Source organism: Vespula pensylvanica, chromosome 11 (assembly GCF_014466175.1).
Source record: "Vespula pensylvanica isolate Volc-1 chromosome 11, ASM1446617v1, whole genome shotgun sequence".
In the NCBI taxonomy this organism is placed as follows: Eukaryota; Metazoa; Arthropoda; class Insecta; order Hymenoptera; family Vespidae; genus Vespula; species Vespula pensylvanica.
The window spans coordinates 2,095,040-2,120,687 of NC_057695.1; the positions used below are offsets into that span (position 1 = coordinate 2,095,040).

Below are 25,648 nucleotides of genomic sequence, written 5' to 3' on the forward strand. Positions count from 1 at the left end.
TTACGACGATTTCGTTGTTCGCGTTTCACGATAATACGCTTCCCTACGTACGTTCGTTCGTTCGTTCGTTCGTTCGTTCCTTTTCTCCGTATTAACCCGTGTATTTATTATGTAATACATACGAGTAACATACGAAAAAGTAGTCTTGCGAGAAAACATCGTTTAAGAGACAGCATACGTTGTCCCTTCGCCACGAGAATAATCAACGTTAATGCGTCGATCGATATCAAAGAAGCGCTACGACGAACGAATGACAGAAAATCGGCCATTGTTTTTAAGATAATGGCATTTCCACTTTAGGGACCTTTGTTTTCTTTCGAGCTTTTTAATGTATTATGTTCACCGAATACTTTTACTTCCATTCATAGAGAACGCGTGTACATCTACGCGAAGAAACCGATGCATTGGACGATCGATAAGACATCGCTCTCTCTCTCTCTCTCTCTCTCCCCTCCCCTGCCTTCCCTTTTTCGTCCCTGTTTCCTTTTCTTTTCTTTTTTAAAAAATTGTCACATATCAATACCATGAAAAGATCGGATGTTTTAAACTTTACTCACCAACGTTCGACAAGTCGAAAACTTTTGTCCGTCTTCCGAGCATCTAAAACATCCTCGAAATCTGTATGCTGTTGGATAACGAACGAAGGAATGAAATACCTTCTCGTAAATAATTGTAATCAATGGTGTCTTCGTTAGCAGTAGCAATTCGTCGTGGATTATTTACAAGGCAGAGATTCGAAAGGTGTGAGACTAAGTAAAAAGTGTAGTCGAATTAGAGTGCGACGCTTGGCGCGCGTTCGGTGATCCCGTGGAATCGTGCGTACACCTGCAAGAAGGAAAGGGCGGTCGGTGAGACGAATCTCAGCTGCTGCTGCTGCTACCCGGAACCGGTATCGTTCTGTACGGGGCTGTGCTGCCGCTGGCGGTGGTACCGGAGAGCGGCTGTGCTGGTGGTTGTTGTATCGCTGCTTGTGACGGTGGTGGTGATGGCGTGCACCGAGGTTGCCGGGTGCTGTTACGTTGAATGGCACTTTGTTCGCCGACACCAGCCGACGCAACCTGAAGCGAGCGATAGTCTAACGCCGGCGCCGCTGGATGCTGACCTTCTCGATGCCTTCGAAGATCGACCTTTCTTTGAAAGGCCTTGTCGCAGAGGCCGCATTGGAACGGCTTGTAGCCCGTGTGCTTGCGCATATGAGTGATCAGATTGCTGCTCTGCGAGAACGCTTTACCGCATACCACGCATTTGTGGGGCTTCTCACCTAGAACACGCGTTTAATACCGTGATTACGATCTCTCTCCCTTCCTCCCTCCATCCCTCTCTTGCACCATCTTCATCGTCGTCGAGCATAAACGTGTGATCTATCTAGATACATACGTATGTACATACGTAGACAGATCTCTCGAATCTACTCGGAGATCTTTCTCTTTTTTAATGACTAATCCGAGGGATAATCGTTGAAGGGATCGCACGATCGGGAATCGGAATTGCAAACTCATACTTTGCGCATCGGTCGGCGATCATAAATTCGATTATCGACGGAGAAGACGGGACACGGTTTGGAATAATGAAGCAAGGTTAATCAAACGCAGCTGTATAAACTAATAAATCGTACGGTTGGGCGCGCGTCGATGGCGCAACTCGTAAGATGTTGCTTTGCGTCAATGCGATGAGTAAAGATGCTAATTCGCTCGAGACGATCTTTCTCTCGATATCGAGTCGAGTCGAGTCGAGTCGAGTCGAAAGATTCCATTGTACGAGGAAGGTACGACGACCTGCCGATTATATCTACTAATGTTGATTCACTTTCAAAACCGTCGCAATGAATCGATTAATCTTTATTACTTTTTAATCGAAAGACCACGTAAACGAGACCGGAGTATCGATATCTTGAAAGGATAAAAGAATAGAATTGCGCGTCCTAAGTATAATCTTTCGATATGGTCAACGTTGAAGCGACTTCTCTTTGAAATTGGCGTAATAACGCTCGGGATGCACCCGATCGAAGGTATAGGAATAAGAGTTAGCGACAATGGCATCTCGAAGATAGAAATACCCCTACCAAATAACAAGGTTATTTCCAGACGATCGATATAATTCGATGAAAAAAAAAAAAGAGTAAAAAGAAAAGAGAAAACGTCGTCTTCCTCCGCTCATACATAAGAAATGGAGAGGATTGATCGGGCGATCGCGCTAGCCAATAGCTTTGTCTCTCTCTCTCTCTCTCTCTCTCTCTCTCTCTCGAAATGTGTGTCCAAGGTTTTCCCTCTAACATCGATAGCCACGAACGAACCGACGAAACGCAATAAACGATAGGGTGATATTAAAAAGTGTGCTTGCTAGCTTTGTCGCAATCATTTCGACGAATCTTGACGCACATGTATGTAGGATACTTGGGCCTACATATGATATATGTACCGGCATGTAGAAAAAGGAGGTTTCAGACGAGTCGCACGAGTTAATGACAATAAAAGAGAGAGAGAGGGAGTAGAAAGAAGAGGGTCGAACGGACAACTCGCAAGCCTTTTTCTAAAAGTCCTTCGGTCGGACGTCTAACGTCGATCGTGGGGTTGCGATAATAAAGGTAAACAGCTGTTCCTCCGTTACGTCGCCATCGAAATTCCGAGCAAACAGTTTTGCGATTATAAAGCGACGATAAAAACGTGTATCCCCGACGACGAGAACGACGATGGCGGTGGTGTTACACCGTCGTCGGAAGGCGTCGCCGTTAAGATTCTATCGAAAAGGAATTAATTCTGCCTCGACTCCACTTGCCATCACCGCCACCGCTGCCGCCGCCGCCACCGTCACCGCCATCGCCACCACCACCACTACCAACAACAACAACAGCATCGCTTTGTACGTTCCGCTAACTGGTGCCAATAGTTCGAGTGCTTGCACTTTCAGTAAAACGTTTATCTCATTGGCGTTTAAGACGAACCGAGAGAGAAAGACGGTAGAATTATTTATCGGATAGAGTATATTTGCGCGAGCGTGTATAGATGCGCGCGCGTGTGTATATGCGCGCGCGCGAGAGAGAGAGAGAGAGAGAGAGAGGGACACTTTCTTCGATATCGCATATACGTACGCATACATAGCGGCAAGTAAATTTTCCACGTAAATTGCCCGAAGTTACGTGCCGTATAACGAGCGATATCGGCGAATAATATTCTCTGGAGAACACGGCCCCTTGGCTCGGGGAATGAAAAGTATACTAAAACGGTAGAAAGATATGCTACCCGTCAGGACGCACACGAGGATAAACTTATAACTCTGGTCGTACGACGTGACGTGCTCGTTGTATTTCACGATGGGCTCCTACGATAAGTCGTTCGTTTCTGATATCAAGACGATTCTCCATTTCCGTCGTAAATTTCGACGCTCCTCCGCCTATCGTTCGTTTCGTCTTACTTAAGATAGGAATTTTAACCAAGTTATTCGTTTCGCGCCATTCCCGAAACTCTCGTTATTCTCGTCGCCGTTTATCGATGTTTTTGCTTATTTTCAAATTCGTTCGAACGCGAAAAAATTCTGACGAACGAAATATGTAAGTAGTCGCGCTCGCCTATGCGTTTCACATGTGTAGCGTATACCCGTCGATCGATGACAAATCGATATCAGCATGATTAGACATTCTCTCTCATCTTCATCCGTCTTTTTCGCTCTTACCGTCTCTTTTTTAATTCAGCGTATCGGCGATCATCGCATTATCGGATATACCATTACAATTATTATCTTTCGCATGACAGAACGAAGAATGGTAGAGTCCAGGAGGACTATTGAATATTGTTGTCGCACTGTTCCGCCACTTCGTTCCTGTCATCGCTCCTATCTACTCGCTTGTGCGAAGAAAAATACAATTATAGTAATTGCCGTCTAGGATTCGATCACCATAACTTTGTCGAGTCAAGGCAAAGGGAAGGAACGAAGAAAGGAAGGAAGGAAGGAAAAGAGAAAAGAGAAATACGATACAATAGAAATTGAAGCTTTTCGTCGTGCGCTTCTATTTTCAAAGAGAAGAAGAGAGGCGAGCTTTACGAGATAAATTGGACGTAACGCGTGCACAACTTGGACGTGTTTTTGCAATCGATTTTAGCTAGGGAACCTCGCGTATAATCAAAGTAAGTAAAGAAAACGAAGAGAGGCGTAGAGTCAGGGACTACGGAAGGGACGGTGGGAAAAAATTGCAAATACCGAATTTATTAGGGAGAATCGCGTCGATGGGACATTTTTGGAAAAATCACGAAGAACGACCTCGCTGACGGGTCCAGAAGAAAAGTATTTATCGAGTGTGTCGGCGAACGAGACGCGCGCATATACGTACGCGCGAACCGGTATATCGATCCATCCCGACTCTCATTACCAGCCCCTTACCGACCGACTTAAATATTTACCGACCGAAGCGTTCACTCGGTGGCCGATTTTAATGATAGGAGAGGTAGAATCGTATCTGCGACCACGCGCGTGTACGCCTGTGTCGAGTCTGTGCGCGCACGAGTTCGCGCCTATCACTCGGAGCATGCGAGAAGCGGCGATGCGAGAAGCGGCAATGCGAGAGAGAGAGAGAGAGAGAGAGAGAGCGGACGGACTGGGATGACCGTCGGGGGTGGTTCTCGCTTAATTATGCAAAACTCGCCTAACGAACTTGATGTAATAACGCGATGTCGTATCAACGACGATGGTGAAAGAGAGTCGGCAAATCGATCCGCCTTGTCCGGTTATTGCTCGATAGAGATCGCTTGGAAAAGACGATGCGACTTTTTTGTTTTACGGGAAATAAGGATCTTCCGCGATAGTAAAAATCGATCGAGCCTAGTGTTACTTGCCGCGCGCCTTCCCGGCTCTTCTACCTGTTTTCGATACGGGACGAGAGTCTTTAATATCGTAATACTTCCTGTCTCTTTGATGCATCGTTCCTGATAACGATCGTGTTTATAGCGCGACTCCAAAGTTTCTCATCATTTGTCTTGGCCGTAGCGTACGCGCCTCGTATGTATCGTTCGATAGTAAAATAATTTTTGTCGCCGTAACAGAATTTATGCTCCCAATCGTTCTCATTGACTCGTTCGTGCTTTTGCACCGTCGTCATGTACCGCTAATGTACCATTACATTTTCGGTAAGCGAAAATAAGATGAGGATAAGTGGGAACGACGCGACGATATCCGATCGTTTCTCTTTCTCTTTGCGATAAACGATAAACGTTCCCGCCGTTCTTTTACCGTCGGGTATCTAACGAGAATTATTTGACAGGCTATCGTGACGACGTAGTAGAGGAGTAACGCGCGCTCGTTCGATCAAACCATTTCCCGGAAATGTTCGCCTCTTTCCCCTTACTTTTCTTTTCTTTTCGTTTTCTTTTCGTTTCTTCCACTTCGCCGTTAGTTCTTCTTCTACTTCGTAGCTGATGTGCCGAAGGACAAAGAAAAACGAACCGTGCATTCTCTTTCTCGTCATTCTCGATAGTGCACATTTGTGAAATTTATTATTAACCCGAAGCGTCGAAGCGTAGGTAACGTAATCGTTGAAATTGCAGTAGACGGAGAACGCGCGTATATTCCGTCGATGGTTGCTTTCATTTTTTAAGTACGATCGCAAACAGTAAACTTAGCCGCGCGTATACTTTGCGGAGGAATTCCTAAGAAGAAAAAGAAAAGAAAGGAAAAGAAAAAATAGCTCGCAAAAGGGAAATCAATTTCCGATGACAAAGATCGGTGCGCGATCGCTCATACGTGCCGATCCATCATTGATCGTTCGATGGCCGCAAAAATGTCATGTTGTACGCAAAAGTAACTTCGTAATGCCACGGTGCATCGTGCACCGACGACCGAGACTTTGCTGGAATTTACTTACGACGAGGTTTTATTTGAAATTATATGGTTTCTCTCCTAACTACACGGGATTTACACATTTTCGTTCGTCCTATACAATTTTACGCGACATCCTATATTCCGCGCGAAGACCGGCTCATCGCTAAAATTTCTATTCGACCGTGGCTGAAATATTATAGCCATGGTATCGAAAATCACAATAACGCGGATCGATTCGTGACCAGATTTTAGCGATAATTCACGATTAGAATGCGAAGGATTAAGGGTTTCGTGGACTTCGTTGCAATTCATTTTTCATAGCACCGTAGCGAAGGTACGTCGGACAGCTCGTAGATATCATTTCTATTTTTCAGCATAGATCGTACCAGCCTGTCACGTATTCCGCGAGAATTATTTATAGAGCACGGTCTTGCAAGGGAGGGAAAACTCCGCGGAGTGTCTACGAATGGATGCGCTGAAAACAATATACCGCCTCGGAGAGAATTGCAATTACACAGCGCAAAACCTCGAGGGGTTATTATCACGCCATTCTTCTCCACGGAGGGTTCGTCCCTTAGGACTCGCTACGTCGAGTCTATCGAACGAAGTGCATATAAAAGTGGCCGTATCGGTTAGCGAACATAGCGATCGCCAGGAATATAAAGAGGATCTATGCTGGCATTAACTTTTACGCGATACGAAAAATACGTCCTTTCGCGTCGAACTTGCTATTTCAATGAAGTTGCACGAAAACTTTGATTTCTCGGTTTCGCTTCTTACGTCGGAAAAGAAGGAAAGCCATGTTGTTGTTCGTTCGCTGCTTCGTTCGCTCGCTGGTTTTAAAATATGACGGATAGCGGTAGAAAGGGGCGAATGAAAAAAAAAAAAGAATCGATTCCCTCGCGTTTCCTTCTTTTTCTTCTTCTTCTTCTGCTCGATCTTTTTTTTTTTTTTTTTTTTTTATTTTGTATTTGTAGCAAAGCGAAGTAACGATCGGAAATGGGGACGTACGGGAGGATGGTGATACAAGAGAAAACGTAATTTTCTAGGCGGAACGAACAAAGAAGAAAAACCAAGAGAAGGTATTTACGTTAATAGACGAATACGATGAATATGACGAATAGGATGTAAATATGTGCCAATACCCGAGCAAAACGATTTCTACGGATTAAGGAATTTAACGAATCGCGAGATCGCGATCCTTTAACGGAACGATAAACGGATTGATTCCAAAGCAAGAAATCCTTCGAATTTTCTAGTCCCTGCCAAGAAAATATACGTATTTTGATCGATATGTGAATCGAGGATAGACCTTGTACGGTTAGTACATGCGTTGCCATACGACGACGATATCAATGTAATTATCGTTCGCACAATCGTACATGTACATACGTACGTAGATATGTATTAACAGAGAAAAGTATTTTTCCGCTCTTACGAACGGACGAGCGTCGTAAACGTCAAAATCGTTTGTTAAAAACGATAAAAATGTTATAAAGAATGAAAAGTTTAAGAGTAAGCAACAAAAACGTCGATAGACTTTTTCAAAGTTTCATCAAAACGATAATAAATCGGCAAATCGTATAGAGAGTAAATCATAGCGTAGCATATATTGTATATACGCGTATACATACGTAGGTATACATACGTATATAGGTCCCTGCACGTTAATTACCCGCATTTTAGTTTGGAACATTTATCGCCCGAAACACCTTAGAGTTACCTTAGAGTTACGTAGGAACGTAGAGTAAAATGAACAAGACGGGGTTGCGTCACGATAATCGAGGTCGGAATCTGTCGAGTCATAAACAATAGCGATCACTTGGTCGTTATCCTTCGTTCGATACGCATGGAATAGTATAGATAAGACCGCGACGCACTTAACTGCGAGTGCAATCGTTCCTTCGTTCGTTTAGATACTCTAACGCTTACGATTAGACGAGAACGTTTAAACGTTTAATTTAGATTGGTATTTTCTCCATACCTCTCTCAGTGCACCAAGAAGGAGATAGATAGAGAGAGAGAGAGAGAGAGAGAGAGAGAGAGAGAGAGAGAGAGAGAGAGAGGGCTTCGGATCGGGCAGAGATCGCGTGAAAATAGAATTAAGCTCGGTATTAATCGTCCGTCCTCTCGCATTTAGCTACTTTACCGGTTAGAACCATTCCCGCGCGGGAACGATGAAAGCAAAGGACTAGGGGTCCTCCCCACCTATTAGTAATTAGCACGCAACACCACCTCATTTCCCCTCGTGGCTCGTGCCACGGTGGCGCGTGTCGTGCCGGAAACTCACTTAGTGCGCGGCAAACAGACCGTTTCTCATCGTACAAGCGCTCCTTCCCGTTCGTTCGTTCTCAGGAGAAAATGTATTCTTCGCGCAGCTGATTAAATCGACACGTTAAAGCGTAATCGACCTTATTTTCTACGTATTTCGAAAGAGAAAGCGATAATGAAGAAACAAATTATCGAACATTCCATCGCGCGACCGTTCGATAAATAAACAAAAATTCCGAATCGAAACGACGCGGACGCGGTCGCGAACGAATCTCATGGGAGTTTCGTTCGGATCGCGTCAGCTGTTGAGCGGACGTCAGACATCGGACGTCATACTCGCATCAATAAAGACATGTGTCCGATTCGTATATAACCGTTATTAGGACACTGCGCGATGCATGACACACGCGCGATCCTCCCTGTGCCTGTGCGCGCGTTACGATACCTACGATATATTATATGCCTATCTCCCCCCCCCCTCCACCACCCTCTCACTCTCTCCCTCTCTCTACGCACACACAGAAAGTTAGTGGGTACCCTCTGGCCGCGTGATAGCAAACTTCCTAGCTCGTTCCCGGAAGGAAGAGATTTGGGGAAGCTTGCTATGCTCGTACTTATCAACGACGATCGATATCACGTTCCTCCCATTATTATTATTAAGCGAAGGAAAATATATCGCCGCTGGCGTTACTCTTCGATATGAATCAGATAGGCATTATCGTTACGTTAGTTTTTAATAGGCCTGCAGAAAAAAAGTATCATCCGGCATAATCGTATAAGGAACGAACTAACCAAGTTCCTTCAAAGGGGATCCTTTGGCGTCGCGGTAACCTTGTCTTTTAACCATCTCTCGTCAATGATAAGTGCTTGCGTGCGAAGTGGATTACGTCGTCGACGCTTCGATACTTCATTCGTTCCAATTAAGTGGATCAAGTTGAAATTGGTCCCCGATATATCACGTTACTCAAAGATACAAATCTAATTGTAAGCGAAGGAATATGTTGGAAGGGCTGTTGGCGAAAGTAGCAAAGCGTTTGAATTAACCACGCTATAACGTAGCGTGGTTGCGGTTTAACCTTAGTCGTTTACGCTTCTAGTACAGTTACCCTTCTAGGGAACATAGCTCGTGGCATAAGGGATCATTGGATACGAGTCGCGAAACGTTATCCTATTTTCTCGATAAACTCTAAGAGAGACTTAATTGCTTCGAAGTAGTAGCAAATCTCATTGTCAAGAAGGATCTTTCCAATCGAAATTTTATACGTACGACGATTGATATAAAATTTTCCTGAAGAAAATCTCTTCTTTTATCCTTTTCGTTTATTTTTTCTTCTTCTTCCTTTTTCCTTCTTCATATTTTCCAACAAGGTCATAGTATTTTGATTTTTCTCTCTTTTTTGCTTTTCGTTTTGTTTCTTGTTTCTTTTTTTTTCTTATTATTAACAAAATATCGACCCGACAGTCGTGTCATACCTTTCTACCGTTCCGTGCGTGATTCGTTTACGTGCTACGACGGACATAAAAGAGGCTATGCAGACAAGCGGCTACGGTGCCACGATCGCGAATCTAAACGTCCAATTAAGTACATCGATATTCGTGCATCCTTTCTCGCATTTGTCATCTCTTGCAACGTAGGCAGCGTTGATTGCAACTTCAAAAATTCTTACGTTCGTACGTACAATCCTTGTTCAAGTTTAGGAATATAACGCGTAATTCAACCATCGACTAATAATAAATGATTAAACAACGACGCGTTCAACCTCACGTATCGTCCAAGCCTGGGGTCATGCTCGGAGGGAGACTAAGGTAATATGAAAAGTCTCGTTAGAAAGAAATTAGGAAGTCTAATGGTAGAAATTATGAAGTCTAAAGGAAGAAAGGAAATGTAAAAAGGGGGAAAGGATCGTAGTCACTTTGGATCCCACTTTCCATATAAAGAGAACTATCGACTTTACATACTCGTATAGTACTTACTATTATACGCCGTATGCGTGATTCGCAAGCGTGTGCTTACGACAGAAGTAGCCTAGAAGCATTATTGTGTATATAAATGCGCGCGCGCGCGCACGCGCGTGTGTACATATACATATACATGTGTACATACGTACGTACGTACATACATATGTATATATGTGTATATATATATATATATATATATATATATATATATATGTATATATATATATAATAGCAGACGGCGACCGCGACGATGTTAGGACGACGATGCGCTCCTTGTATGCGTCAACGTGCGCTAACATCGTGATATAACCTCGATTGTATGATGCCGACGATGATGCCGAACGCAAATGCCCAATGTTCCTTCTTCCTCCTCTTTCTCTCTTTTTCCTTTTCGTTTTTTTCCCTTTTTCCTGTTCGAGCTGCATGTTCGACCGAGTAAACGCACGCGGCTCACCGTCTACCTAATTCCATTTGCGCGATAACGCGCACGAAACGGATTCACCTTTCGTTGCGATACGACGCGACGCGATGCGGTGCAACGCGAGCTTCTCTCGCTCTTTCGTCGGATTTTTTCCCCAGAACGAAATGCACACACTTTTTATCTTCTAATTGAAATTAATCGCAATCGATTATTTGCAACGTTTCGTTCGTCTCGATCGTAATTAAGTCCAACGAAGAAGAGGAACGTTAACGTTACGCTTTGACGTTGCTCGTAGGTGCGCGCCGATCGATAAAAGTGTTACGCATATATAATCCTAATCCTTCTATCAAAAGAGAAAGTCGAATCAATCGAGAAGAACGTAGACGCGCGCGCATACAACGTACAACGGGAGGTACCGAGACTCCGTAAAACTTGCGTCTCTAGGAAAGATACGGAATTATTTCTGTATTATCGGAAAACACGATAAAGAGTATCCTTTTTCTCATTTATTCCTTCGGTCGTGAAACGCACGGACTTATGTTGAAACATTTCGTCGATCGTACGGCAACAATAGGAACTCTGAATAATGTAACGTAGTGGCAACAAGCGGGCTTCGTAAATAATTCGTAAACCGCTCTAGCGACTCGATCGTCTTGAACTTTGTCGTTGGGCTCGTGCCTACGACGCGGGGTACTTTGGATACCCCGAAAACAATGAGCGATAAAAAGAGCGAAAATGGAGAACCTCGTGCGATCGAACTCGAACGGTAACCAAGAACGGAGAATAGTTTGCCTTGTCGCTTCTCTCTTGTTACGAACCGTTGGAATTATTAAATACAACGGACAGGGCCTGTGTGTGCGCGCCTGTTTGCGCGCCTGTTTGCGCGCCTGTACGCGCAAGCGAGTGAGTATGTATCGACCAAAGTGGCAAGCTTTCGCAACGCTTTCGTCCTACGATAGAAAAAGCTTTCCAACTCGGATGAATATTAATTGAAAAATTATCCGTGACTCTTATCGGAAGATAAGTTCTCCTCTATGACGTTAATGCGCAATCGTCTACATTATGCATTTTCATTATTTATTCGTGATATAATTCGAATAATCGATTTTCATTAATTTCTCGAACCACTCTGGAACATTAATCGATCTGCTAACTCATATACGTATGTACGTGCATATCGGTATATAGGATACTCACCGGTGTGAATGTACGTGTGCTTCTTCATGTCCGATTTTTGGTGAAACCTCTTGCCGCAATATTGACAGGGGTAGGGTCTCGTGTCGGAGTGAATTAGAAGGTGAGTGCTGAGCGTGCTCGACCGTTTGAATGCTTTCCCGCATTGTTTGCACTGTAACAAGGATTTCGTGGTTTTTCGGGTTAATACTCCGTTCCAAAAGCGCGTTAAAACTTTTCTTTCTCTCTTCTTGGCTTTTACGCGCTCTCCTAACGTAACCTTTCTACCTCTAACGATCGTTATCTATGGACAGAGATAGGTATTATTTCGTCCAGGAATTGAAAGAAAAATCTACGTCTTCGTAACCAGGACAGGTGCCTTTGGCACTTGCGACTCGGTGTACTTATTAAGCAAGAGAGAACAGGAATTGCGTGTCGAAGTAAGCATGCAATTATACTTTTGTCGATTCATCCCCTTTGTTCTTATATCAATTCAAGGAGGAATTAAGCGTCCAGACAGAATGAATTTCCGTTCTCTTTGTACTCTATTTCCTTCGTTGCCACTCGTCGGATATCCGACGAATCGGCCCGCGGCCCATTTTCGCGCACGTGGAAAAACGCAGTTTTACCTAGATAACGGAATTTCTATCCGTCCATGTATAGGCATCGCTCGGAGTATAAAGCGTGTAACGATCTTTAACGTTCGTTCCGTCAAATCTATCTTCTTAGCTTATCGGGACTGCGTATCCTCATCTCTCTCCGAATGTGTCAGAAATATCGTCGATTCTAGAGACGAACGAATTTACGAGGAAGCGAAAGCAAAGACTTTTCCGATTGTAAGATGAAACCGATCGTCGAGTCGAGGAGAAGGGAATAAGAAGAGAAAAAGGGAAGAGAAGAAGAAGGAAGGGACACCTTCAAGAGGGCCGCGCCGCGCCGCGCCGCGCCGCGCCGCGCCGCGCCGAGACGGGACGGCCGACGCACCTGTGCTCATTTTATTTTTCTCGACTCATTGTAGCGGAGGCGCCAGTCGTCACAATGCTACGCGCAACACGCGTGTCTCTTTCCGGACAATATACGTAAGTAAGTACATATGTAGGTTTGTAAGCGGCTGGATAGAATCGTGCGTGATCGTAACCAACTCGAAACGCTACTCCCGTATGCGCGCGCGTATCCTTTTGCGTTTCCAAACTTTGCTTTTTTCAATTTATGGATTGCGCTTTTAACGCTAAGCCCCGAAACATCGCCACGGGTTAGCTCAACTGATACTTCGGCCCGATATCTTTCGAACGTTAACCGCAACATTGTTAACAGCCCCTTTTGATCGCCCACCGTGCAAATACATTTTTCCCGCTTGAACGCGAGACGGGAGTCGTCCTGTATCGTCGGATAACGTTCGATGCTGAAACACCAAAACCCGTTCTCGCGCGTCCCCGTGGGACGGGAGCGTTGTCGAACGTGAAACGACTCGTAAAGGGATGGAGGCAGGGGGTGTCCCCGATCTTGATCGTTGCTTTCATATGTGTGTCTCGACGAAAGGAAGCAAACGGAGGAAAAAAGAAAAGAAGAAACAAAACGAAATATAAAGGGAAAAGTCGACAAAGCCGGTTCGACGAAAAGCATCCGAGTCTCGTCTTTGCTATTCGCTTCTTTCGTCACGAACGAATCCTTCCTAAGCAGGAAAAAGAGACTTCCTCCCGGAGGAAGCTTTTGTCGAAAGTCATCGTTTCTATCCCGTCGCGCCGAATCGATTGCCGTTGTTCGATTTATTACAAGTTTACGATTCTTTGCGATAATTCTAAGCGATCGTTATCAACGACTACCGCCGTAAAGCGACTAAGTCGTTTGTCGATTCGTTAAAATTTATTAACATCCGTATTGACCTCCTGTTGATTTTCAAGGTCAATAATAATCGCAAGACAATGGCAATTACGTTGAATGATAACGGAAAGGTGTACGGTATCGATAACGGTTGGACTGTTTTTTTCTTCTTTCGGAAGAAAAGGAAGGAAATAAATACCCCGTTGCTTCGGTACACCGCGGAGAGGAGTCGCTTCGGTGAAAACGTCCGTCCCGTTTGTGGATCAGCGGCAAAGCTGGCGGGGACAAGGGGACAGGATTAGAGAGAGAGAGTGAGAAAGGAGGAAGGACGAAGGAGGTAAGGGAGATCGTTAATAAGCACCGCGGCACTTCGTTCAAGAGTCGCAAAGGAAGCGATGGATTGTGGGAATGAAAGCGGGTAGGGAGTGGAGCACGCCATTGTAGTCGCACGACACGAAAGTGTTCGCTTCCGGTGGCGCTTCGAGACAAAAGGGAGACGTCCGCGAGCGTTACGAGATGCTGCTGCTGCTGCTGCTGCTGCTGCTGCTGCTGCTGCTGCTGCTGTCGCTTGACCTGACCGAGACTTTCGCCAACGATCTGACATCGATACCTTTCGTGTGAATTTTCCATTTTAATTTCCTCTCTTTTTCTTTCGTTCTTTATCCTTTCTCCAAACAACACAGTAGACAAGGAGCCAGCGTGAAAATTCAAAGATCTCGACGGCATTGTGATCTTCGACTTTGACCTTTCCTTGCAGAATCAACGATTTTCTTAATCCAACTCTCGTACTGTAGTTCTTGGGCTCGTCACGGCTATTCAACGATAGAGCGGTATATGAGTTTATTTGAAAAGCACGCGTTGGAAACACTCTTTGTCGAGCGAAAAGCGGTAAGAGGTCGCGTTTCGTTCGCCGATCGGGAAAGGCCCAGCACTCGGCCGGCAACTCGGGTCGAGTTTGGAAAAATAAAATCAGTCCTCCGAAATAAAAACGACGTGACGCGTCTGGCCCGCATATCCTAATATGTCCGCATTACAGTTACGTGTCGGACGTAAAACCACTGTTGAGAGAGTTCGAGAGCTCCCATCGAATCGGGCGTAATTACGATGTAGCCTCACCGATACGTACGTTCCTACGTATGCACACGTATCCATACGTACGACGTACGTACACGTCAAAACATTTGACCCGTTTCCTCGGCACCGACTCCTGGGGGGTACTTATATACTTTCGCAGGAATTTCAGATCGCGTGACTCCTGAAATCGGCGTAATCAAAGACACGTCGTTTCTTCTTTCACCACGAAGTCGCGGATTTCGTTTGTTTCGTTTACGCTCGAGAATAAGATGAGAAAGGGAGGGAGGACAACTTGGAAATTTTCATTTTCTCTTCCTTTCTCGTTACCACGGATTTGCCTGCGCTGCGTTTTTATCTTAAAAACTGTTCAAAACCGTTCAAAAGTACATAGTATAGAACACATTAGTGTAGAAATATTTTAGCGTACAAGTCTTGCGTTAGATCAATATTTCCGCGCGAAAGCGATCGAGTATCGGTTGTTTTGCGGCTACTTGAAAATGTAAGACAAGATGCTGGAGGGAAGCTCGCGCTCGCGGGAGAGAATTTATTCGCGCGGCTTCGCAAATTGACCGTAAAAAGAATCAGGTACGGCGATTAACCTCGGCAAATCGGCGTTGCGACGGAGTCTTCATTTTTTGCGGAGGACGCTCGGCGTGGAAGATCGGGAGGGGAAGAGAGAGAGAGCGGTTGCACGCGCACATACATATGTAATGCTACGCCGAGGGTCTTGATCTTTGATCGTCGAGATCCGCGGTTGCTCTCGCGGAGAGTCATGTGCCGTGCCGCGCTGCGCCGCGCCGCGCCGGATGGAAATCCAAGTTGCTTTTTACGTTCGCGCAAAAGAAGAGCGCGCCGATAAAAGTCTCGAGTCGAGTGTCCCAGTCGAGCTCGTAAAATCGACTTCGTACGGTAAACCCACGCACGAGCCACCTAAAGGTGCACATTCGCCACAGAGAAAGAGGGAGTGAGAGAGAACCCGTGTGTCTTTGTGCACGTGTACGCGCGCGCGTGTGTCGTGGAAGGTAACTTCGAGATTTCCAGGACCGATACCACTCGACTTCCTCGAAGGCCTATCGTCGATCTTTGCCGTTCGACGATTCGCGCTTCTCGGCGACTACGACGTTCGTTTCTCGATCCGGATAAGTTAGGACATTTCGAAAATCCAATCGTATCTGTCCTCGTAATCGACTAAAGAATATACTTCTAAGTGTATCCCTTCCTAATCGAGATATGACTTTGACGAGTAGTTATATGCACTATACGTACACTGCATTACATACACGTACTCGAGTAATGTACATCCGTAGATTTTTAGTTTGTACTTGTTTAGTAATTGGTTTAATAAAGCTCGATGAAATATATCTACATAAAAGATGATATGGAAAGAGAAAGCGACTTACTTGAAAGCTTCTTTCGGACGACGACGATGGAGTGAGGGGTGAATGATGAATTTGCCTGTTGATTATAGAAGTAGCCAAAGGATTTTTAGAAGACGGTGCTTTCGTTTCTCTGGCCTCTCTTTCGCAAACTGATCCAGGCGACCAAATTTCATTCTTCCTGGTGATGTTCGACGAGACGTCGTTTGGTTTCGTGCTAAGATTCAGAGGTACTTCTTCCTCTAAAACACGTGGTGTAAATTGAAATTAGACGCAACCTTACCGCTACGAATACCGCGCGGGTATCCAAATTCTCTCTCTCTCTCTCTCTCTCTCTCTCTCTCTCTCTCTCTCTCTCTCTTTGACCTCAACGTTTAAAACCGTTACCAAAAAGTGCGCGCATTCTAAAAATAGAATTTCTAGAATTTAAAAATTTTCAGCTACTAAAAATAGAATTATCGCTTGATTACTGCACGTATACGTTCACGTGATAGTGCAATCTTTTAGCAAAAGAGTATCGTCCTAACGAGTCACCAACAAACACAAAATTTGCCGTGCTTCGCATCGCATTTCCTCTTCTTCAACCCGTATTTACGTATAAGGAAAAAGTAGTAGAAGAGTATCGGCCGTTTATTCTTATCGAGTTGGGTATTTAACTATTTGCTATCTTTCGCGAAGACACCGTAAACACGTTGCTACGTCAGGCGCGTTTTCTTGAAGAACTTTCGAAACGATCGCTACCAAAACGAGTTATCAAAATTGTACGAACGAGTATGAAGGATTAAAAATAGATAGATGGGTAGAGAGAGAGAGAGAGAGAGAGAGAGAGAGAGAGAGAGAGAGAGAGAGAGAGAGAGAGAGAAACGCAAAGGGAGAAACGCAAACCGCGTAAATGAATTTAATTAGCAAGATTATTGAACGTATTCGCAATTCGATAAGATTGAATTCTGCCGAGATACCGAGACTGCTCGAAATGTCGACTCGTCTGTAATAGCAAAATGGAGTATTCTATTTCTTACGCGATAAAATTCGCACACCTGAAACCGTTTAGCGACCTAAAATAAAGCGTAATACCGCTTCGTCAGCTTGAAGAGCATTATCGAAAATAATTGATGACTTGTAAGAACCTCGTCTATGTACGTTCAACGAAAAATGACGCTTTTAACGGTAGCAGCTGCGCGATTAGCCTTTGTTCTAGCCTCTTTTGCCGATCGTTTTTGTACGACCATTCGTCGCCATTTACGAGTTTATGTTTGTTACGGAATTGTCCTCCTACATATCGTCTCGTTATCCGATTCCTCGTAATCACGCGACGATAGGTCGAACGATAGGTAGTCGTGTCGTCACAACTCTTAATTATTCCTATTTGAAGCGGTCGTAGCATAATTTCAAAAAAACATATATTAGGAAATTTAGAATTTACGGAAACGGCAACTGGCGCTGGTATATGACAAACGAATAATCGGTAAACGATCGAAAAAGTCGCAAATAAGAGAATCAGATGTAGTCTCTCACCGATTGCAGCTTTTTCCGTGGTGCATCTCGGCGAACCTGGTTTGACCGGGCTTAGAGGTTCCGGATGGATGGGCGAACAATTGGCGACCGGTGTCGTTTGCTGAGCTGGAATTCTTAACGGCGGCAGAAGGGAATGCGGCAACAGAAAGCCTACGTTTCGGGTCCACCAAGTGGTCCCGGACGTCGCGTAACCACTGTACATCAGACCGCAACGCATCTCTAAAATAAAAATATCCTCTAAATCGTGAGAAATGTCGAATAACGATGGTATATGTCGTAATTCGAAAAATATCTTATCAATTTATAAACCGATCGACTCGTGGAAAAAGAAAGTGGGGAGAGAGAGAGAGAAGAAGGAGGTCTTACCTCGCGTAGCTACGTTCGCGGTATGAGGCAAATTTTGTAGTCGTAAGTCCGAACCATATCCGGACACGAGAGTAAAAGCGCTGAAACGGTCCGGAACAGGTACGCAGAAGTTAGAGGCAAGATTCGAGAAGGCAGCGCTGCTCGCGCTGCTTCCCGGAGCGCCTGGGCTCCAAGGAGAGGGTGGTAACGTCACGTTGGGACTACTGGGAGGCGATAGGGTGGCCGGGGGCGACAGTGCTCCCACCGGAACTCCTACAGGATCGCTGTGAAGTTCCGGTTTCATGTGCCAAGTTCGTGGAACCGCTTCTGAAATTTCACACGAATGCGATCAATTCCCTGCTAAAATGAAAATCCAAAGTTTTCTTTCTTTTAAGAGACGATCGCTTGGCAAAGATGGCTGGAATTAACGTTACCTTTAAACGTAGTTCGTAGTTTCTTATCAGACCATAATTTCGGTCGATATTCCAAGTACTTACCTATTATGTAATTGCATGCGACGAACGAGGATGATCTATCGAGTTATTTCGTATTACGCGATCGTGCTCGCATTTATTTTACCTCTACCTCATTGCCGATGATCTCCACGATTCCTGAACCTTCGACCACTTTTACTACTTTTACTACTTTTATGCTCGCGGTAATGTCCGTCATTCACGCAGCTTTTATAATGGCTCGCGCATGAGCCATTATTGCGAGAGATAGGAGAACGAGCAATTTTAACGATTTGCTACGGAAACTAATTAAGATGATAACAAATATACAATAGTAAACGTAGAACGAGCTCCGACTAGAGCTCCTTCCTTAGAGCAAAGCTGCCTTTCGTGACAATCGCGTTTCGACAGTTGGGAACGGAGAAGATGGTTAGTGCCATATCGCTTGCCACTTAATTACAATTATACCCGATTCGAAAGAAAATGTTTCTTCTTTTCAATCGTCCGATGTTTCCCTCTTACCGACGACTGACCGAAGGCGGGTAGAAGGGAATGTGTGACGTCACGCATGATAAATCGACGGAAGACAATCAAACTGGGCTATCTTCTCTGGGAAGAAGCACCGAAACGTTGCTCGATATACGAGCCGGTTAACGATAGTCGAACGTTCGAAAACCGGTATTGGATACGCTCGATGACACGAGCCCCGCCAAGTAGATCGTACGCGTACGTGCGTTAATTCCGCGTAACCCCGAAAAAATTCGAGTTCGGTAATATCTGGAGCGGTAGTAATTATCGATAATTCGAGTATCTCGAGGAAGAAGTGTCAGCGAAACGGAGAAGAAGCCAAGAGAAAGTGGCGCTCGGAAAGTGAACGAGGGAAGTACTTCTCGCGCTCGGCTCTGCTCGAACGTACTCGGTCCTACCGCTTTCGATATCGGAACTGCCCGAAAATATGATATATCGTCTCTCGCATAGACGACCCTTTGGCTTAACCTACTCGCACGAGCGAGTCCCTAAGTATTGAAAACTCGGCCGACCTAAAGAGAAGTGGAAAAATCGGGCGCACGCGCGATCACTCGCAGATTTATGACGCGCGACGTTCCTTGCAAATCCAATCGCAATTTCAAAGGTTCAACGTGTACGATCGCTCGTCGCGTCGTCTTCGAGAACGAGTCTCTCGAGCTTTCCCTCGGACGCGCCGCCTTAATTCATCGGCCATCGTAGAAATTCGTTTCTCTCCTTCTCGCAAGTTGCTTCTCCGCGGAAGCGAAATGGCATCTATCCTTGATACTGCGACACGAGTCAGTCGATTTCTTTTTCTCGAAAGGATAATGTTGTACGTCGACGATGAAGAATCACGACGTTATACGAGGGCCGTCTTTTCGAATTTAAGAAAAGATGGATAAAAGATATACTTTCGAATGGTTTACTTTAATAACGATATATCTACGTATGTAAGCACATATTTCTATTGCTGGGACCTGGGTAAGTTTTTCGTATCGCGCGTATTTAGGTGGTATTTTTCGTTTTTACCATCGAAGCCTACCGTCAAAATCTTACACCATGCGTTCCTTAGTTTGCCATCGTTTCGAAGGCTGCCGCGCCGACGATGCCAGTCAGCGTTTTCAAAAATAAGGACTAATCCGTTGGTGCGAGGTGTCCGTTGAAGGATGGGTAAAAAATGATTTCGAACTGTTCAAACTGCAGCGGTGAGGTCGAACGTTGTCGTTTCTCGGAGACGACGTGGGCGTCCCAGTGGACAGTGACCCACGTCTTTCACGTCTTTCGCGCCCCGTGAGCCCTGCAACCTTGTCTCTGAACTTTAGTAAAACTATTATTTTTTATTAACGAAAATCTGACGATAAGACGAACTTTTGACGGTAGACGAGATTATTTATCGCAACGCTCCTTGTAAATTATTGACAGGCGTCGATGACAAATACGAATCTGACTAAAGACATTCATGGCCGACGGCAATTAAGGAGAGCTTCTCTACTTCGTAAAACGGACGACATTTAAAAAACACGCCTCGTACGCGTAATACATAGCACTCGGATATATGTAAATGTTCCGTTTAGAAGAAAGACGAACGAGCGAATGTTTTGTTTTCTGCTAAAAGATATCGAACTGGTAGAATATGTATTTAGCATAAATCGGATGACGGCGATTAAACGAGGAGTATGGTATTTAAACGTTGCTCGATGCGTCAACGATTCTCGCGTATCTACCCCATTGGCACAGTCGGTCGAAAACAAGGCGACACGTAAGTACTCGCTATATCGGCCAAAGAGCGGAATGAATTATATATGTCGCATGGTGTGCGTGCACATCCTGTATCGTCCTAGCTGACTCGTCGGGAGACGAGATTCTAATCTTGGGTCGACCAGGCGTGATTGCTCGACGAGTGAGAGCGTAATAAAAGCAAGTGAATACATACGTTTCACGTGCGTGCGTGCGTGCGTGCGGGCGTGCGTGCGTGCGTGCACGCGTGCGTGCGTACGGACGACAACTTTCGAGCTCTCCTAGGGTTGCGTCGTGATCCTAACTTCGTAAAAAAAGCGATCTCGAGGATTTTCATTATTCTCTATCTCTCTACAGGAACTTGCTCGTATGTCCTGCTTCGTTTTTATAAATAAAACTAGGCGAATCGTCCGTAATAAACGATTTTTATGATTAACGGGTACCAACGAGAAAGTCTCGCGTGCAAGACGGGATCTATGACGTTTCATGTGATTCCGGAATATATTTAAAATACTGACGTTCGAGATGATAGGTATCGTGAGCGTGCTCGCGTTCAAACCGAGTTAGTCGTTTAACGGAGACAATAACGTTCGTTCGATGCACTATGCGCTTCACGATTTATAATCTTATACAGTTTCGAATTTGAAGACGGAATATACGTACGTACTTACACACCTATGTATGCATAAGTATCGTATAACGCGAAACGAAGGACGTTTTCAATGACGTCGTCACATTCTATATACGATGAAGGCGATTTTTGCATCAATTACGTATCGATGCTCTTTCTCTTTTAGTTTAGTAGTTCGTAAGTATTTATATTCATAAGTATTTAGTTAAGCAAAAAAGCAAAGCGAAGGCAAGAATATATGTGGTCACTTTCAAGGTCTAATTAGACTAAAATATTCAACTAGTCGATTCTCTATGATTGCGTCGCATCGCGTCGCATCGCGTCGCATCGCGTCGCGTCGTTTAGAACGGTCTGATAGCGAATGTGGTAAAGCGTCGTCTTTTGTTTGTCTCTCTTAGGAAGACGCCTGAATGTAACCGGGGCGTGAACAATGAAAGTAAAATAAAGACGACGCTCGAAATATCAGAACGTGTTCCTTTCTTGAAAATGTGTTATCTACACATTGTCGAATCATTTCTCCAATCAACAAGAATGAATTTAATTATCGTCGATTCGACGATTGTGTCTGTATCTATATATATATATATATACACGCGCGCGCACACGTATTTATCTAAAAGATGCGTAAAAGAATCTCTTTAAAGATTCTTTAACCTCGTTCCAACTGACATCGAAAGATGTTTGTATTGACCCCATCGTGATTCAAATGTTTCGTATATGTACGTACATATATTTGAATTTCTTCCTTATCTTCGCGATTACTCGCGACCTGCGTAATTTGTTTGAATTTCGGTCTGCGCTATTTTTACATTTGGAAGATTTCCTTTGTTATTTTTTGCAAGCCCTGTTCACTAATTATCATAAGACTCGCGACGAGTGTTACTGCCTTGCGATAATATCTGTTTCGCGAGAGTGTTATGGCAACGATTATCATCGTCGTTGTCATACGACATCCAATGCGATATTTACGCAATCGCAATTATTAATCCACCGACCGAGCATGTTACAAGTGTTTATATATAACTCAATTACGGTTTACAAATAATTACTACGTCGGAAAAATTGTAACAACTGATCAAACACATCGGTATCTGCATAGTTGTAAATGATCGAGCATGATCGAGTAGAAAAATAATAAGACTTTCAAGGTTTCCTCGATAACAATCGTGTTCTCGGCCCTTTTATTCGTTCATGCATTCGAAATAATTCTAATCGCAATTCAATATCATCACGTCGAATAAATCTGTAAAGATTTGCGCGTAAAATTCTTTGCATAAAACATAGCCCGATAAAATGGCATAACGAGTCGTCGATTGGTTTGCATAGATAAAGTGTTTAATTAATACGACTCTCGCATTGTTATTACCGGATATGCTAATTATTTATGAGATTAAAAACACATACACTTAGCCCATTGCGACGTTGTTGGGTCGAAAAGCATATAACATAGGTAAGGTACCGACCAAGGTATCATACGAGCGGATTTCATCGTTCACGAACCACTAAAAATTTTAATGTCACTTGTTATAATTGTAATTATCATTCATATCATTCATATAGTCGCTACAATCTTCCGACGTTTTTTGCTGTTGCATAATGCACGGTACAAACGCGATAAGCAAGAGAGAGCAGAGACGAAAAGAGTTCGTTCCGCATTGAATATTTCGAAACCATCGATCAACGACTAATAGAGAATCCGTGATCGTTCTAACAAGTACTTAATACTCGATCAATTGCAAGAGAGAAAACAAAAGAATATAAACCAAAGAATGTACGCGTGTACTTACGTGCGCGAATCTCGAGCTAACTCATCCCATACTTAAGTACGTGTGCATTTACTTAATTAAACTTATCGCGATTGGCACGAGTTCGATGCGCTTGGAAAAAAGAAAAAGAAAAAAAAAAATACTTGAAATAAAAATCTGGATAAAAGAGAATGTAGCGGCGAAATCGACCAAAGCGACGTGTGGCTCCGAGCGAAAAGAAAAACGGAAACGTCCTCGATAAATGATAATAACGAAACGATTGCGTTATCCGTCCAATGAATATTCATGGAAATCTCGAAATAATCATGAATCGACTGCGATTGATAGGAACGTATTGACATTGCGACGTCGTTAATAGCCCGAAATATGTGTACTCAAGTGTTTCCGATCGCTTTTCGACAACTTTTCGGTAAAGTTACGAATACACGGAAGAATCGAGAAAGCAGAAAGCAACGATACGATGAAACGTTACGTATGATACCTTCGAAGGAACGAATTCTTCGAACAAATCTACCTTGTGGCATAATCCGAATATTTTTTACAATATCTAAGCTATACAAATATAAACGACAACGAGCTATACTAAACGTTACCAATCGGCGATGACTTGCTTTCGTCGACGTACGTATAATTCGATAATTATCTCAATAATTGCTTCTACCACTTTTGACTCTTGAAAAACCTTTGTCGGATCCTTTTTTCATATTTTCCTATGTGATCAAATTTTCTTCCCTACGAGAAATAACCCGATATCACTATCTTTTTCTAATCAAACGACAAATTTACCATTACGAAGTTTGGAAAAAATCTCATTTAGTTTACGCATTGATATAATTAGAAGTAAATCTATTTTCGTGCAAAACTTTAATCTTTTTTCTCTGATAAATGTGCACACAAAAGACTTAAATGTACGCACGTTTGACCTTTGACTATCGACGATTTCTTCGCTAGCTATTTCATTATTATTCATTTGAATGTAATGAATGCGCGTTATCGTTCATAGACGTTCATTACTCACCACACATCACGTTCCTAATCGCAATCTCAACGGCAACGGCAACGGCAACGGCAACGGCAACGGCAACGGGATCAGGGCTACTTCTCTCCGCTCATGTATAAAAGTTGAACGTTCGTCCAACTTCTGGCTCGCACTCTTCCAGAAATTGTAGAAACGTGTTCCCAATGCGCTTGTATTATCAAGTATCCTTTCTTATCTCTTCTTCGCGATCCTTTCCTCCGGAGAGAAGCGAGGTTCTATAGAGTTACCACGTGGTTGACCCAGGTCGGGCTAATTCGTCCGGTCGATCGGAATTGATTCGACGAACCAAGTCGAAAAAGTACAGCGAACAAACACCAAAATTATACCATCGACTACGTTGCTTTACTACGTCGCTAAAAGTGCAGCAAAGAAAGCGAGAGAAAGACGTACAAATTTTTAATGAAAAAATGCAAAATTTTCTTTCAATTTCTCCCTCTCTCTCTCGCCCTCTCTCTCTCTCTCTCTCTCTCTCTCTCTCTCCCCCTTTCTTTTTCCTTTACTGGCCACCCGGTGTCGTCCGCGTGCGCAAGGTCTTGGAGCGTCCTGGCTAAGAGCAGGACCCTGACTGACCCCGGTGTAGTCGCGGAGGGTACGAACGGTCTCGCGTAGTGGCGTGCGCGCCGTATAGTCGGCCCACCGCGCCGGTAGCTTCCCCTTACCTGGTCGGGTTTCTCTCTTCTCACCTGCGCGCCCGTGCGTGCTTTCATGCGTGTGCACACGTATAGATACGTAGACATGTAAGCGAACGCCACACGAGTTATCCAAAGACCACGCCTACCACTCCACTACGAGCTTCTCAACGGGACGAGACTTGTAGTAGAGGGGCAGAAAATGTTTTTGTGTGGATGCATCAACGTTTCGGTCGTGCACATTTGCATGCGTGTCCGTGCTCTATCGCGCGCACGATTAAATGAGTCTCACTAAATTCGTGAGAAGAAAAAAAGAAGAGAGAGAGAAAAATGTATCATCGCTTACCCAAACCTCCCGAATCATTTTCTCAGCGTTCGTGCTAGGAAAGAAGTTGCTACCACCGCGACTTGCTCGTTCGATCGATCGTAGATCGACTTCATTCTGATTACTTTTTTCTCCGATGCGTTCTACTTGCAAACGGGCGAAGAAAGGCTAGGGGGTATACTTTCGAATTTATCTCAATTCTCTATTTCTCCTTTCTACGACTCGAAACGTTCCGCGTCGTTTCAAAGAAACAGTTTCGAAGAAACTGAACGAGTTAATAATAATAGTCGCTCTCGTTCTTTCGATAATATGTGCGATTATCTGTCAAGTTATCTGCTACTCACTCTTTAAAAATCAGCGTGAGAAAGAAATAGGGGACAAAAGATTAGAGATGTCAAATTCATCGAGTGCGAAGCTCATTTAATATCGATTTAGAATTGTTGACCGTAGAAATTACCTATTTTGTTTTTTCTTTTTTTCTTGTTTTTTTTTTTTTTTTTTTTTTTTTTTTACTTTTCTTCGAGACTCGAGAGAAATTGATTTCGTTTCTAAAGAGGCGGTTGAAAAATGAACGTAATCTTGATGATTAATCTACTCTGTCGTTTGCGTTAATCGCTTCTTGGTAGGTACTGATTGATTCGAAACGGTACATTGGATGCAATGATCGTTCAATTACGTTTCAAAAATAACGTCGCGACGGAAGCAAGCACCAAGCACTTGAGAGAGCGCCGACTCATCGAGATTCATCTTGAGCTCTCAATCGACATATCATATCGAAGAGAGATACGTCCGGACGGTT

At 44.0% G+C, this 25,648-nt stretch overlaps 1 protein-coding gene across 3 annotated transcripts; it reads right to left on the bottom strand.

Annotated features, from left to right (window-relative positions):
* Positions 1 to 548: 548 nt before the first annotated feature.
* On the bottom strand, positions 549 to 24,355 carry LOC122632812 (zinc finger protein 628-like). 3 transcript variants are annotated; one of them, XM_043820022.1, is made up of 6 exons: positions 23,875 to 24,355; positions 17,785 to 18,090; positions 17,419 to 17,637; positions 15,928 to 16,145; positions 11,657 to 11,807; positions 549 to 1,261 (listed from the first exon to the last, which is right to left on the bottom strand). In XM_043820022.1, the coding sequence occupies exons 1-6, from the start codon at positions 23,879 to 23,881 to the stop codon at positions 861 to 863; spliced, it is 1,302 nt and encodes a 433-aa protein (XP_043675957.1). In that variant the 5' UTR covers positions 23,882 to 24,355; the 3' UTR covers positions 549 to 860. The 3 variants fall into 3 exon arrangements, with proteins under 3 accessions (XP_043675957.1, XP_043675959.1, XP_043675958.1); XM_043820024.1 differs by lacking the exon at positions 23,875 to 24,355 and adding an exon at positions 22,878 to 22,961; XM_043820023.1 differs by lacking the exon at positions 23,875 to 24,355 and adding an exon at positions 18,261 to 18,917.
* Between the last annotated feature and the right edge of the window lie 1,293 nt (positions 24,356 to 25,648).

Bases quoted from the DNA above. Each gene is read 5' to 3' on its own strand.
- LOC122632812 (XM_043820022.1), bottom strand. The intron at 17,638-17,784 runs GTAAGACCTCCT...TTTTTATTTTAG, and splicing joins CGCGAACGTAGCTACGCGAG to AGATGCGTTGCGGTCTGATG. The intron at 11,808-15,927 runs GTAAGTCGCTTT...TCCTTGTTACAG, and splicing joins CGTCCGAAAGAAGCTTTCAA to TGCAAACAATGCGGGAAAGC.